Raw genomic sequence first — 15,280 nt, forward strand, 5'->3', positions numbered from 1 at the left:
GTTCAAGTCCTGAATATCCTTTTTAATTTTCTGTCTCGTTGATCTGTCTAATATTGACAGTGGGGTGTTAAAGTCTCCCAGTATTATTGTATGGGAGTCTAAGTCTCTTTGTGGGTCTCTAAGCACTTGCTTTATGAATCCGGGTGCTCCTGTATTAGCTGCATATGTATTTAGGATAGTTAGCTCATCTTGATGCATTGGTCCCTTTACCATTATGTAATGGCCTTTGTCTCTTTTGATCTTTGTTGATTTACAGTCTGTTTTATCAGAGACTAGGATTGTAACCCCTGCTTGTTTTTGCTTTCCATTTGCTTGGTAAATATTCCTTCATCCCTTTATTTTGTGCCTATGTGTGTCTTTGCATGTGAGATGGGTCTCCTGAATACAGCACATCAATGAGTCATGAGTCTATCCAATTTGCCAGTCTGTGTCTTTTAATTGGGGCAGTTAGCCTGTTTACATTTAAGGTTAATATTGTTATGTGTGAATTTGCTCCTGTCATTGTGATGCTAGCTGGTTGTTTTCCCCATTAATTGATGCAGTTTCTTCATAATGTCGATGGTCTTTACAATTTGGCATGTTTTTGTAGTTGCTGGTACTGGTTGTTCCTTTCCATGTTTAGTGCTTCCTTCAGGAGCTCTTGTAAGGCTGGGCTGGTGGTGATGAAATTGCTCAGCATTTGCTTGTCTATAAAGGATTTTATTTCTCCTTTGCTTATGAAGCTTAGTTTGGCTGGATGTGAAATTCTGGGCTGAAAAGTCTTCTCTTTAAGAATGTTGAAAATTGGCTCCCACTCTCTTCTGGCTTGTGAGGTTTCTGCCGAGAGATCTGCTGTTATTCTGATGGGCTTCCCTTTGTGGGTAACCTGACCTTTCTCTCCGGTTGCCCTTAACATTTTTTTCTTCATTTCAACCTTGGTGAATCTGACAATTATGTGTCTCGGGGTTGCTCTTCTCGAGGAGTATCTTTGTGGTGGTCTCTTTTTTTCCTGAATTTGAATGTTGGCCTGTCTTGCTAGGTTGGGGAAGTTCTCCCAGATAATATCCTGAAGAGTGTTTTCCAACTTGATTCCATTCTCCCCATCACTTTCAGGTACACCAATCAAATGTAGGTTTGGTCTTTTCTCATAGTCCCACATTTCTTGGAGGCTTTGTTCATTCCTTTTTATTCTTTTTTCTCTAATTCTTGTCTTCATGCCTTACTTCATTAAGTTGATCTTCAGTCTATGATATTCTTTTCTTCCACTTGATCAATTTGGCTGTTGATACTTGTGTATGCTTCACAAAGTTCCCTTGCTGTGTTTTTCAGTTCCATCAGGTCATTTATATTCTTCTCTAAACTGGTTATTCTAGTTAGCAGTTCCTCTAACCTTTTTTCAAGGTACTTAGCTTCCTTGCATTGGGTTAGAACATGCTCCCTTAGCTAGGGGAGTTTGTTATTACCCACCTTCTGAAGCCTACTTCTGTCAGTTTGTCAAACTTATTCTCCATCCAGTTTTGTTCTCTTGCTGGTGAGGAGTTGTGGTCCTTTGTGCTTGAAACCCGGGGCCCTGCTAGTTCCCTGCTGGAGCACCCGAGGGAATCTCCTGGTCTGCGGGTTGCGAAGACCATGGGAAAAGTGTAGTATCTGGGCTAGAATGCACCATTCCTCAGAGCACAGTCCCTCATGGCTTCCCTTGGCTAGGGGAGGGAGTTCCTCAATGCTTTGTGCTTCCTGGATGAGGCGATGCCCCGTCCTCGTTCTGCTCGCTCTCCATCGACTGCACCCACTGTTTAACCAACCCCAGTGAGATGAGCTGGGTACCTCACTTGGAAATGCACAAATCACCTGCCTTCTGCATTGATCCCGCTGGGAGCTGCAGACTGGAGCTGTTCCTATTCAGCCATCTTGTCGGCTGCCCCCTTACTGGGTTTTAAGAGTTTTTTGTGTATTTTGGATAACGATCTTTTATCAGATGTGTCATTTGCAAATATTTTCTCACAGTCTGTGGTTTGTTTTCTCATTCTCTTGACATTGTCTTTCAAAGAACAGAAGTATTTAATTTTAAGGAAGTCCAGCATATCCATTATTTATTTCATGGATTTTGCGTTTGGAATACCTTTGGTATTGCAGTGCCTTTAGATATTGTGTCTAAAAAGTCATCACCATAGCCAAGGTCTGGTGTATTGGAGTGCCTTTAGATATTGGAATGCATTTACATATTGTTCTAAAAAGTCATCATCATACCCAATGTTGTCTAGGTTTTCTCCTACGTTGTCTTCTAGGGGTTTTGTAGTTTTATGGTTTACATTTAGGTCTGTAATACATTTTGAGTTAATTTTTGTGAAGGGTGGAAGGTCTGTGTCTGGATCCAATTTTTTTTTTTTTTGCATGTGAGTGTCCAGTTGTTCCGGTACCATTTATTGAAAATACTATCTTTGTTCCATTGTATTGCATTTGCTCTTTTATCAAAGATCAGTTTAACACATTTGCTCTTTTGTCAGAAATCAGTTTACTGTATTATGTGAGTCTATTTCCGGGCTTTATATTCTGTTCCATTGATATATTTGTCTGTTTTTTGGCCAGTAGCACACTCCTTTGATTTACTGTAGCTATTTTTTTTTTTGAGATGGATTCTCTGTCACCAGGCTGGAGTACAGTGGTGCTGTCTTGGCTCACTGCAACCTCCGCCTCCTGGGTTCAAGTGATTCTCCTGCCTCAACCTCCCGAGTAGCTGGGACTTAAGGCACATGCCACGACGCCTAGCTAATTTTTGTATTTTTAGTAGAGACGGGGTTTCACCATGTTGGCCAGGATGGTCTCGATCTCTTGACCTCGTGATCCACCTGCCTCAGCCTCCCAAAGTGTTGGGATTACAGGCGTGAGCCACCATGCCTGGCCTTTTTTTTTTTTTTTTTTTTAAATACTTTTAAGTTCTAGGATACGTGTGCAGAATGTACAGGTTTGTTCCATAGATATACATATGCCATGGTGGTTTGCTTCACCCATCAACCTGCCATCTACATTAGATATTTCTCCTAATGCTGTCCCTCCCCTAGCTTTATTTTTTTTCTTTTTGTTTATTTATTTGTTTTTGAGACAGGGTCTCGTTCTGTCTCCCAGGCTGGAGTGCAGTGCAGCCTCCACCCCTTGGGCTCAATCAGTTCTTCTCCTTCAGCCTACTGAATAGTTGGGACTGTACACATATGCCACCATGCCCAGTGTCTTTCAAAGTGACAGTACCTGTTTTTTTTTTGTAGAGACAAGGTTTCACCATGTTGCTGAGGCTGGTCTCAAACTCCTGTGCTCAAATGGTCTGCCCACCTCTGCATCCCAAAGTGCTGGGATTTTACAGGCATGAGCCACTGTTCCCCGCCTGATTTATTGTAGTTTCATAATAAGTCTTGAAGTTGAGGAGTATCAGTCTTCCACCTTTGTTCTGCTCCTTCAGTATTTTGTTGACTCTTCTAGATCTTTTGCTGTTTTCAGATTTTTTTACTATTACCAAGTAATGTTGCTTTGAATAGTTCTGCACATATGTCCTGGTATGCATATATATACATTTATATTGGGTATATACTCTGGAGTGGAATTGTGAGGCTGTAAAGTATATGGATGTTCAACTCGAGTGACTAATACCAAAGAATTTTCCAAGGTGGCTGTATCAGTTTACACCACCTTCCATCCTTGTTTGAGATTTCCAGTTGCTTTATGTTCTTATCAGTTCTTGGTATTGTCAGTCTTTTAATTTTAGCTTTTTTGATAATCGTAGTATCTATCTCATTGTGACCTTAATTTGCATTTCTCTGGTGAGTAATGGGATATGTTTTTCTTTTTCTCTCCTCACAGTGTGTCAATTATGTGAATTATTGAAATTTGGGTGTTAAATCAATTCCCCATTCTTGGTCTAAGCACAATTTGGTGGAGATGTGGTTATTCGTTTTATATGTTAGTGGATAAAATTGCTGCTATTGTGTGTGCAATTTTTACATCTATACTTGTGAGTGAGATTGGCCTGAACATTTTCTTTCTCTAAGTGTCCTTGTTAGGTTTTGGTATCAAAGTTTGTTGGCTTCATAAAGTGAATTGGGGAGTTATCCTATTATTGTATTTTCTGCAAAAATTTTTGCAAGATTATTGTTTTTTCCTTATGTATGTAATAGAATTTTCTGGTAAAGCCATCTGGGCTTGAAATTGTCTTTGTAGGAAGGTTTTAAATTATATGTTTAATTTCTTTAATCATTACAGGACCATTCAGATTTTTTAGTTCTGTGAGTTTGAAAAGTTTTATTTTTCTATGAATGTCTTAATTTTATCCAAACTTTAAGGTTTATTGCCAAAAATTTATTATTATTATTGTTGTTATTTTTGAGACAGGGTCTCACTCTGTCATCCAGGCTGCAGCCTTGACCTCCTGGTCTCAAATGATCCTCCCACCCCAGCCTCCCAAGTAGCTTGGGCTATAGGGATCCACCACCATGCCCAGCTAATTTTTGTATTTTTTTTTTTTGTAGAGATGAGGGTTCACCAGGTTGCCCAGGCTGGTCTGAAATACCTGAACTCAAGCGATCCTTCTGCCTTAGCCTCCCAAAGAGTCGGGATTACAGGCATGAGCTGTTGCACCTGGCCTGATTTCTATGTGTTACACTTGGTTGATATGCCTTTTGAGTCTCTTAATCTATAGCCACCCACCTCCTTACCTTTTGTTGTTGAAGAAACCAGATTATTTGTTCTAATAGGGCCCCATATCCTGGAATATGCTAATTGCATACGTATAGTTTATTAAATATCTTCCTTTATCCCTGAATTTCCTAAAAATTGTCATTTAAATCTAGCAGCATGATCAGATTCTATTCAGTACTTTTCTTTTTTGGACTGAGTCTCACTCTCTCACCCCGGCTGGAGTGCAGTGGCATGATCTTGGCTCACTGCAACCTCCACCTCCCAGGTTCAAGCGATTCTCCTTCCTCTGCCTCCCCAAGTAGCTGGGATTGCAGGTGCATGCCACCACGCCCATCTAATTTTTGTATTTTTAGTAGAGGCAGGGTTTCACCATGTTGGCCAGGCTGATCTCAGACTCTTGACCTCAGGTGATCCACCCGCCTCAGCCTCCCAAAGTGCTGGGATTACAGGCATTAGCCACCACGCCCGCCTGTAGTATTTTAGAAAAAATACTTCTTAGGTGGTGATGTGTACTTCCACCAGAGGCATATATTATCCAAATATAACTGTTTTGTGATGTTAGTGGCCATTGGTGATGATAACCTAGATCTGTTATTTTATTAAGGATTTGCTTTCATTTATATTTTTGCTGGGTATGGAATTCCAGTTGGTAGATTTTTTTTAAATTAAGTTTTTTTGAAGATCGTTCCATTATCTACAGTTGAGATGTTAGCTATCAGTCTAGTTACTGGTTCTTTGAAGGTAACATTTGGTGGTGGGAAGAGTTTGGTTGCTTTTAAGATATCTTTATTTTGTTCTTTCTCTTTTTAATTTTCAGGAGTTTTTACTATAATGTGACTAGGACCAGATGTAATTGTTTTTAAACAATTTATCCTCTTAAAGTTTGTTGGGCTGCTTGGATCTGTGGTTTGATATCTTTTATCAGTTTTGGAAAATTCCCTGTTATTATTTCCTCAAATATTTTCTCTAACTCATTCTTTCTCTTTACTCATTTATTGGACTTTTCTTGCTTTGTCCTTTACATCTCTTCACATTCTTTTTTGTCTTTCCGAACTTTAATGTTGGATAAATTATTCTCATCTATCTTTTAATTAACTAAATCTCTTTATTTTTTTAATTTTCCTTTTTTTTCCATCTCCCTTTTATGGTATAAATCTCAATATAGGATATCAAATCAGCTGCTAAACCCCATCCAAGGAGTTATTAATTTGGTGGTTGTATTTTCTAGATCTGTAATTTGCTTTTTTTTTTTTTTTCCCAAATTTGGTATGCTTTCCTCCACTTCTTAAAATTATTTCCAGTTCTGTACTGAAATTCTTCTTTTGGAGTCTCTACTTGAAGGGCATGGGATTTTTCTATGCTCTCTACCTTTACTGGACCTGAACTCTTTTATTTTTGTCTCCCTTACCCTGTGAGGCTGAGAAAAGCTGTTTCATTTCTCAACTGATCAGTGACCTCTTTTGGATACCCTCCAGGAAGAAGTTGCCCCACATACCTGACTGACTTGTCTGGATACCCTTCTCTTGGATCTTTATTCTTAACTGCCCCTTAAGTTTTCTAATGCTTTTCAGTTACCTTGCCTCCACCCTCAACTTACCATGTTTTCTAAATTTTCCTCAGTGAGAAAAGTTTTTGTGTCAATAATCTGATTCACTATTACAGGTTAAGTATCCCTTATCTGAAATGCTTGGTACCAGAAGTCTTTTAGAATTAGGATTTTTTCAGATTTTGGAGTATTTGCATATATATAACAAGTAATCTTGGGGGTGAGACCCAAGTCTAAACTTGTAATTTGTTTGTTTTCTACACACCATATACTCACAGCCTGAAAGTAATCTTATACAATATTTTAAATATTTATACAATGTTTTAACTATTTTTCTTTTTCTTCTTTTTTTTTTTTTTTTGAGACAGAGTCTTGCTCTGTCACCCAGACTGGAGTGCAGTGGCACGATCTTGGCCCACTGCAACCTCTGCCTCCCAGGTTCACACCATTCTCCTGCCTCAGCCTCCTGAGTAGCTGGGATTACAGGTGTGTGCCACCAAGCCCAGCTAATTTTTTTGTATTTTTAGTAGAGACGGGTTTCACCGTGTTAGCCAGGATGGTCTCCATCTCCTGACCTCATGATCTGCCCACCTCGGCCTCCCAAAGTGCTGAGATTACAGGCGTGAGCCACCATACCCGGCCTATTTTAATAATTTTTCTACATGAAACAAAGTTTTTTTTTTTTTTTTTTTTTTTTGAGACGGAGTCTCACGCTGTTGCCCAGGCTGGAGTGCAGTGGCGCGATCTCGGCTCACTGCAAGCTCCGCCTCCTGGGTTCACGCCATTCTCCTGCCTCAGCCTCCTGAGTAGCTGGGACTACAGGCGCCCGCCACCGCGCCCGGCTAATTTTTTGTATTTTTAGTAGAGACGGGGTTTCACTGTGGTCTCGATCTCCTGACCTTGTGATCCGCCCGCCTCGGCCTCCCAAAGTGCTGGGATTACAGGCTTGAGCCACCGCGCCCGGCCATGAAACAAAGTTTTGACTGAATTTTGACCATGACCTGTCACGAGGTCAGGTGTGGAATTTTCTGCTTTTGGCATCATGTTGGTCATCAAAAAATATATAGATTTTGGAGCATTTCTGATATTTTGATTAGAGATGCTTGCTTGTTTATTTATTTGAGGCAGAGTTTCACTCTTGTTGCCCAGGCTGGAGTGCGGTGGCATGATCTTTTCTCACTGCAGCCTCTGCCTCCTGGATTCAAGCGATTCTTCTGCCTCAGCCTCCCGAGTAGCTGGGATTACAGGCGCCCACCACCATGCCCAGCTAATTTTTGTATTTTTATTAGAGATGGGGTTTCACCATCTTGGCCAGGCTGGTCTTGAACTCCTGACCTCAGGTGATCTGCCGGCCTCAGCCTCCCAAAGTGCTGGGATTACAGGCGTAACCACCGTGCCTGGCTGATGAGGTATGTTTAATCTGTACTGGAAATTGAACCTCTTTACCTTGCTGTTAAACTTACCCATTGATATACTAATAAATATTAACTTTTTTGGATGAACAAAGTATTACTCTTGTAGTAATAGTATTTTAAAATGACAGAAGAGCTTAAAGGAGCAGGAAAGAGTCACAGTACCATCAGTGAGAGGCAGTTACTGTTAATATTTTGTTTTTGTTAGAGAGCTGGTTTTTGTGCAGATTAGGTTGGGGAAGAGTTTGGAGATGAGTTTAGATATTCTGAGTTTGAGGTGGTTCAAATATCTTAGTTATGTTTGGGGTAGTTGGATATTGAACAGATGGGTTAGTGCAAGAGCAGTGTGAAGATCTGGATTTAGAAATTAGAAGCAGAAAGTTAGTTGGACCAATCAAAGTAAATGGAGGGATAATGGTGGTTGTAGAATGTTCCCCTATTAAGGGTAGCACACATTGAGAAGAGCCAGGCGAAAGGTAAAACTGTAAGTTTTGTAGTGTTAAGAAGACTATACAGGCTGGGCGCGGTGGCTCATGCCTGTAATCCCAGCACTTTGGGAGGGCAAGTGGGGCGGATCACAAGGTCAGGAGTTTGAGACCAGCCTGACCAATGTAGTGAAATCCTGTCTCTACTAAAAATACAAAAATTAGCTGGGCATGGTGGCAGGTGCCTGTAGTCCCAGCTACTCGGGAGGCTGAGGCAGGAGAATCACTTGAATCCGGGAGGTGGAGGTTACTGTGAGCCAAGATCGCACCACCGTACTCCAGCCTGGGTGACAGAGCCAGACTCCGTCTCAAAAATAGAACAAAAAGGAGGCCATACAAAATGTATATTCTGTATTTATAGGTGACATGTCTATAGGATAATTTATATCTTTTAGAATTCTGTATTTAATGGCTATGGATGTTTTTTACCATATGCTAAATGGTAGTTATATAAAACATAGTATTCTAGTGTGAAATATTTGCTAATATTTTAGATCTAATCACAAAATAAATTAAGCCATGAATGAAGTTCAGGATTTCAGACTTGATGATTCGTATTTAATTTTGTGCAAATGACTGTCATTAATCTCTTGTTCTATTAAGTGTGCATCACAGTGTTGAAGAATAATAAAACTAAGTACAAGGAAGTATTAAATACAAATGACACACTTATCACAGTGAATCAGCTTACAGAGAAAGAGAGAATACAAGAAGTAGCACTCTTATATTTCCTGTTCAGATAAGCATTGGTACTAAAGATAAAAAGAGTTGTGACTCCATTAAAATTTTTTCTGTGGCTGAGCATGGTGGCTCATGCCTATGATCTCAGCACTTTGGGAGGCCGAGGTGGGAGGATTGCTTGAGCCCTGGAATTCCAGATCAACCTGGGCAACATAGCGAGACCCCATCTCTACAAAAAAATACAAAAATTAGCTGGGTGTTGTGGGGCATGCTTGTAGTGCCAGCTACTCAGGAGGCTGAGGTGGGAGGATTGCTTAAGCCTAGGAGGTCAAGGCTGCGGTGAGCTATGATCATACCACTATACTCCAGCCTGAGTGACAGAGCAAGACTCTGTCTCAAAAAAATTTGTGTGTGTGATATAAATTATTTTAGTTCTGTACCAGAAAGAACAGTTAAAGATAGGCCAGCAATTCATGACTACATATATATACTTATTTTTAACATGTCATTTTTGAGGTATCTTTTTGTTTTTGCATTTTTAATTGTATTTTGATAACTTTGCTGTTTTTGGTCACTAAACAAGAGATATTATGATGTGGATATTTGATTTAACAGAGCTACCATAGAGGAGGCATACTCCAGGTCAATGACAAAACTAGCAAAATCTGCAAGCAATTATTCACAACTTGGGTGAGTTAATTTCTTCCTCTTTTTCAATGTTCACTTAGGCAAAGTTCTTGAGGATTCTAGGTTCCTATTGAGGACATAACAGTTCAAAAGCATAGTAAAATATATGCTTATTTTAAAAGTATCTGTGAATATTAATATATTCTTCACTTGATAGAAAATATAATTGAACTTGCCGAATCAGTCAATGTAGTCAAAAGTAATCAAAAGTAAATGAAATTTATTTTTTCCCTTTTTAAAAACTACTTAGTCATTCAATAGTGTTTGAGGTTATAAATATTATCTTATGCACATGCAGTGTATTTATTCTGGTTGGCTGTTAAGTTCATTTAAATTCTGAGGTAGTTTAACAGTGATCTTTAAAAACTCACTTAAGATAAACTTTATTGAAATGATTAAGATGCATTAAAAATGTCTCCTGTGATTTTATAGACAGTCATTAGATCTTCCTTTAAAAAATTTGTATTAAAAAATGTGTTCCTTGAAAAATGAAAATACTACATTTAAAATGAGATGTGCTCATTGCCGTAACAATTATGGAAAGAATAATTATCTAAAAATTGGACTTTTGAGTGTTTAAATTCACAGAAACTTTATTTTTGATGAAGCATTTTAAATAGAATACTAAATTGAAGTTTGATAACAGTTAAATTTTAACAATAGACAGTGATAGGCTTCTGATACAAGTTTAAACAACTAAATCAACTCAGAAATTAATATAATTAAGAGGAGTAAGAGTTGTGATAGTGTAATTAACCCATTTTTATATCCCTGAGGTCCAAAAATATAACCAATGATAAAAATAACCAATTTTAAATAACCAGTGATAAAAAAATTCAAGGTCAGTCCGTCAATCATTTTATTCAGTATTTAAGTTTCATCTTTTGCCCAAATAAGGTTGCCGTATATACCACTATTGTTTCCATTGGTTCCTTGTTAGAACCGTAATTTTTTTTTTTTTACTTTTAATAAGTTATTCCCATATTTTTTATTTTCTTAGAACATTTGCACCAGTATGGGATGTATTCAAAACATCTACAGAGAAATTAGCAAATTGTCACTTGGATCTTGTTAGAAAATTGCAAGAATTAATAAAGGAAGTTCAGAAGTATGGAGAAGAACAAGTAAAATCTCATAAAAAGGTATCAGTTTTTTTTCTTGTTAAAGAATTGATTGGTCAGATATTGAATACTTTCCAGTTCAGTCATTTTGATGAATCGTTTCATACTAAACAGACTAAAGAAGAAGTTGCAGGAACTCTGGAAGCTGTCCAAACCATTCAGAGCATAACTCAGGCCCTCCAGAAATCCAAGGAAAATTACAATGCCAAGTGTGTAGAACAGGAGCGTTTGAAAAAAGAAGGAGCTACACAAAGAGAAATAGAAAAGGTAATCATGATAAAATAACGTATCTGTGGTTTCAAAGCACCTTGACATACAAAATTGCATTTAATATTTAGATCAAACTCAAAATTATCTCATTTTAAAGTGAAGACACTGTGCCTTACAGTCCTAGTGATTTACCCAAGTAAAACACAAGATTTGTCAAGTATGTTGTCTGTGGTCAATAGGTTAGCAAGCACATAAAAAACAATGATTGATTTGAGATGGTGTTTTGCTCTCGTTGCCTCGGCTGGAGTGCAGTGGCACAGTCTTGGCTCACTGCAGCCTCTGACTCCTGGGTTCAAGTGATTTCCCTGCCTCAGCCTCCCAAGTAGCTGGGATTACAGGCGCATGACACCACATCCGGTTAGTTTTGTATTTTTAGTAGAGATGGGGTTTCACCATGTTGGTCAGGCTGGTCTCGAACTCCTGACCTCAGGTGATCCGCCCGCCTTGGCCTCCCCAAGTGCTGGGATTACAGGCATGAACAACCACACCCAAACAAAAAAACAATGATTTTTAAAATGTTAGTGACACATTTTCAGGATATTTTTGTAGTAATATAATTGATGGGGTAATTACTTTGTGTAAAATTTAACCATGAGGTAAAATTGTTTTGAAACAAGATTTTGGTATATTTAGAAAGATATAGGTACTTGCACATAATCTTTAAACTTGTGTTGTGGTGATTTATTGCTGACTTTGAGCACATTTATGTAGCATTGTGGTAAACCACAACCTTTTCTTCCATTTATGTTTTAATGGAAAGTGGCTTTTTTTTTTCTCCTTTCAAAACAGTTTAACCATTTACTTATTTGATGTGGTATATCTCACTTAAGAATGAGCCATGTGGAGCAATAATTTTGAAAGCTTTGTAAAACGTTTGAAATATCCGGTAAAAAAAGAAAACCAAAGTGTACCAATAGTATGATTATGACTGTAAAAGAGCTGTGTATTTATATACTTTTACATGTTTAAATGCACAGATACTTTATTTTTGATGAAGCTGTTAAATGGAATAATAGTTTTACGTTGAAGTTTGATAATAGAGTTAATTTTTAACAATAGATGGTGATAGAAAGCCTTCTGTTACAAGTCTGAGTAACCAAATCAACTCAGAAATTAATATCATATAATTAAGAGGGGCTGTTAAAGACTTGTGATAATGTAATTAATCCATTTCTATATACCTGAGGTCCAAAATATTTCAAACAACTAACCAATGAAATATGATATATGACTATACATGGGCAAAAAACTAGAAGGGAATATGGAAAAATGAAAATAGGTGATTTAGAATTTGGAGCAATAAGGCACATGATCTCAGGACCTTCTGGGGACTGTGTCACAGATGAAAAAAATGAATTTGGAGCAATATATTGTTTATAATAAATAAAAATTTGATTTGTATAGTAAAAATTGGGAGGGGTAAAAATGAGACACAGTAAATTCATGGTTTGAAAACACCCTCTGCTTCAGACATAGCAATTATGAATAAAATATAAAAAGGGACAACAAAATAACAGGGTCCAAAAAGAATAATATTTTATCTCTGTGGACCAGAATAGAAGAGAAATCCAAAATGGCACGTAGAGATTGATTATGCAAGCTGTTGAACTCAGAAGTCCTAAAGTGGGCAGTGGAATTTGGCTCTTATGTGGCAAAAGGGACTAAAAGCTCCCCTCTTGGGATGAGGTACAAAGAGCCTGACTCATTGCGTAAAACTATAGATAGGGAGAAAACAAGGCTCTTGGGTTGCTGACAAGAACTAAAGCCTTATTGGAAGTTGGGGATTTAGGGACACAGATACAGACACACAATCCTGACTTGAAATCAAGCCAAAGAACCATTTCATGACGATTTTGGCCATATCTACAATATTCTTGCAGGGAAGTAATTAAAAATTACTTTCATAAGACTGAAATGAAATTGGGGCCTTGGAGGGGTGGCAGGAGATAACCTGAAAACTGCTTGGGGATGGGTGAGCATAAAGTGTAAAGCATAACACAATTCTAGGAGGTACTGTTTATGTTTTATTCTATGAATGTTCAGCAGTACTGATGGAGGGAGAGAGAGAAGAGAAAGAGGGCAAAATCCAAAAAAACTCTTCTGAATGAGCAAACAACCAAAATTGTAGCGCACATCTAAGAAATCTAATACTAGAGCAACCAATAAATTCAATAATTGGAATAAGAATTTACTCCAGATGAAATTTAAATTTATAAAAAATGAACAAAAACGATATGTCTTGAGGATGTTCAAATAAACATAAACTTACATTAAAGAAGATTAAGAAATTAAACGTAATGAAACAATCTACTAGATAGAAAAAAACCCAGCTAATTAGAAAACTTAGAAAAGAAAAATATGGTTATTGAGCTTTTTAAAAAGCAATAGAGAAAAGAAACTTTAGACTTGATAGAGTCAAAGAATGAGTTTTGAAGATAGTATGGAAGGACCTTACCCAGAGCATAGTAGGAGAAGCAAACGTTACCAACATTCATCTAATACTAATTTCAGAAGGAAAAAAAATGGAGGAGATGGAGGGACAAGTAATATTTGAAGAGTTAACAGCTCAAAATGTTTCAGAATTGAAGAAATTCAAGAGCCCTCATATTGAAAGTACATTGTAGGTATTAAGTAGGTTAAATAAATTCAGACCTAGGCCTCAGAGAAAAAGAAAATGGAGGTATTTTTTTTTTTCCTCATATGAAATCAGAATGCATTTTCAGTTGATGGTATTGTATAGTCATGGTTGATAAGATAGCATTTATGGTGTAGTTTAATTGCCTGAGCAAACTTCGTTGCATAATTGGACAGCTACAATGCTTTGATATTTCAGTTAACAGACCATTTAAGGACCATTTGAGGAAGTAATGGCTTTGATTATAGTCTGAAAATCTTTTAGTGACACTTTTGGTAAGATCAAGTGCTTGGAAGAAAATCTGAAGATAATAATGGAGCACTTTAAAGAAATGGTCTGTCAACTGACAAAAACAAGCAATGGGGAAAGGATTCCCTATTCAATAAATGGTTCTGGGATAGCTGGCTATGCAGAAAATTGAAACTGGACCCCTTTTTTACGCCATATACAAAAATCATCTGCAGATGGATTAAAGACTTAAATGTAAATGTAAAACTCAACACTATAAAAACTCTGGAAGACAATCAAGGCAATACCATTCTGGACATAGGAACGGGCAAAGATTTCATGACAGAGACACCAAAAGCAATTGCGACAAAAGCAAAAATTGACAAATAGGATCTGATTAAATGTAACGGTTTCTGCACAGCAAAAGAAACTATCAAAAGAGCAAATAGACAGCGTGTAGAATGGGAGAAAATGTTTGCAAACTACGCATCTGACAAAGGTCTAATATCCAGCATCTGTAAGGAACTTAAATTTACAAAACAACCCTATTAGAAAGTGGGCAAAGGACATGAACAGAAACTTCTCAGAAGAAGACATACATGCAGCCAACAAGCATATGAAAAAAGCTCGACATCACTGATGATCAGAGAAATGCAAATCAAAACCACAATGAGATACCATCTCACACTAGTCAGAATGACTATTATTAAAAAGTCGAATAAGAGATGCTGGCAAGGTTGTGGAGAAAAGGGAATGCTTACACTGTTGGTGGGAGTGTAAATTAATTCAGCCATTGTGGAAAGCAGTGTCTGGCGATTCTTCAAAGAGGTAAAAACAGAACTACCATTCACGCCAGCAATCCCATTACTGGATATATCCCCAAAGGAATATAAATCATTGTACCATAAAGACACATGCATGTGAATATTAATTGCAGCACTATTCACAATATCTAAATGCCAATCAGTGACATTTGATAAAGAAAACATGGTGCATATTCACTGTGGAATACTATGCAGCCATAAAAAATAATGAGATTATGTCTTTTGTGGGAACATGGATGGAGCTGGAGCCCATTATTTTTAGCAAACTAATGCAGGAACAGAAAACCAGATATTGCATGTTCTCACTTATAAGTGGGAGCTAAACAATGAGAACACATAGAAAGAGAGGAACAACAGACACTGGGACCTACCGGAGGGGAAAGGGTGGGAAAAAGGAGAGGATCAGAAAAAAATACCTATCAGTTACTGTGCTTATTACCTGGATGACGCATAAGCTGTGCACCACACCCCCGTGACACACAGTTTACCTGTATAATGAAAGTTCATATGTTCCCCTGACCTAAAATAAAAGTTAAAAAAAGGAAATGCTTTGTCAGTAAAGAGAAAACTCAAAATAATTTGAAAGAAATAATCATAATACATGTAAATGTATTAGACTCCTGGCGTGGTTTGTTTTCTGTTGCTTATGACAGAATACCTGAAACTGGGTAATTTTTTTTTTTTTTTTTTTTTTTGAGACAGAGTCTCACTCTGTCACCCAGGCTAGGG

At 37.7% G+C, this 15,280-nt stretch overlaps 1 protein-coding gene across 2 annotated transcripts in view; it reads left to right on the plus strand.

Annotated features, from left to right (window-relative positions):
- FCHO2 (FCH and mu domain containing endocytic adaptor 2) overlaps positions 1–15,280 on the plus strand; it is a 137,151-nt gene that overhangs the window by 20,471 nt on the left and 101,400 nt on the right. For both annotated transcript variants that reach the window (XM_078003937.1, NM_001257784.1), the window contains 3 exon segments: positions 9,402–9,476; positions 10,474–10,615; positions 10,709–10,861. In XM_078003937.1, coding sequence (XP_077860063.1) covers positions 9,402–9,476; positions 10,474–10,615; positions 10,709–10,861 — 370 coding nt within the window.

This window comes from Macaca mulatta, chromosome 6, assembly GCF_049350105.2.
Source record: "Macaca mulatta isolate MMU2019108-1 chromosome 6, T2T-MMU8v2.0, whole genome shotgun sequence".
Taxonomy (NCBI): domain Eukaryota; kingdom Metazoa; phylum Chordata; class Mammalia; order Primates; family Cercopithecidae; genus Macaca; species Macaca mulatta.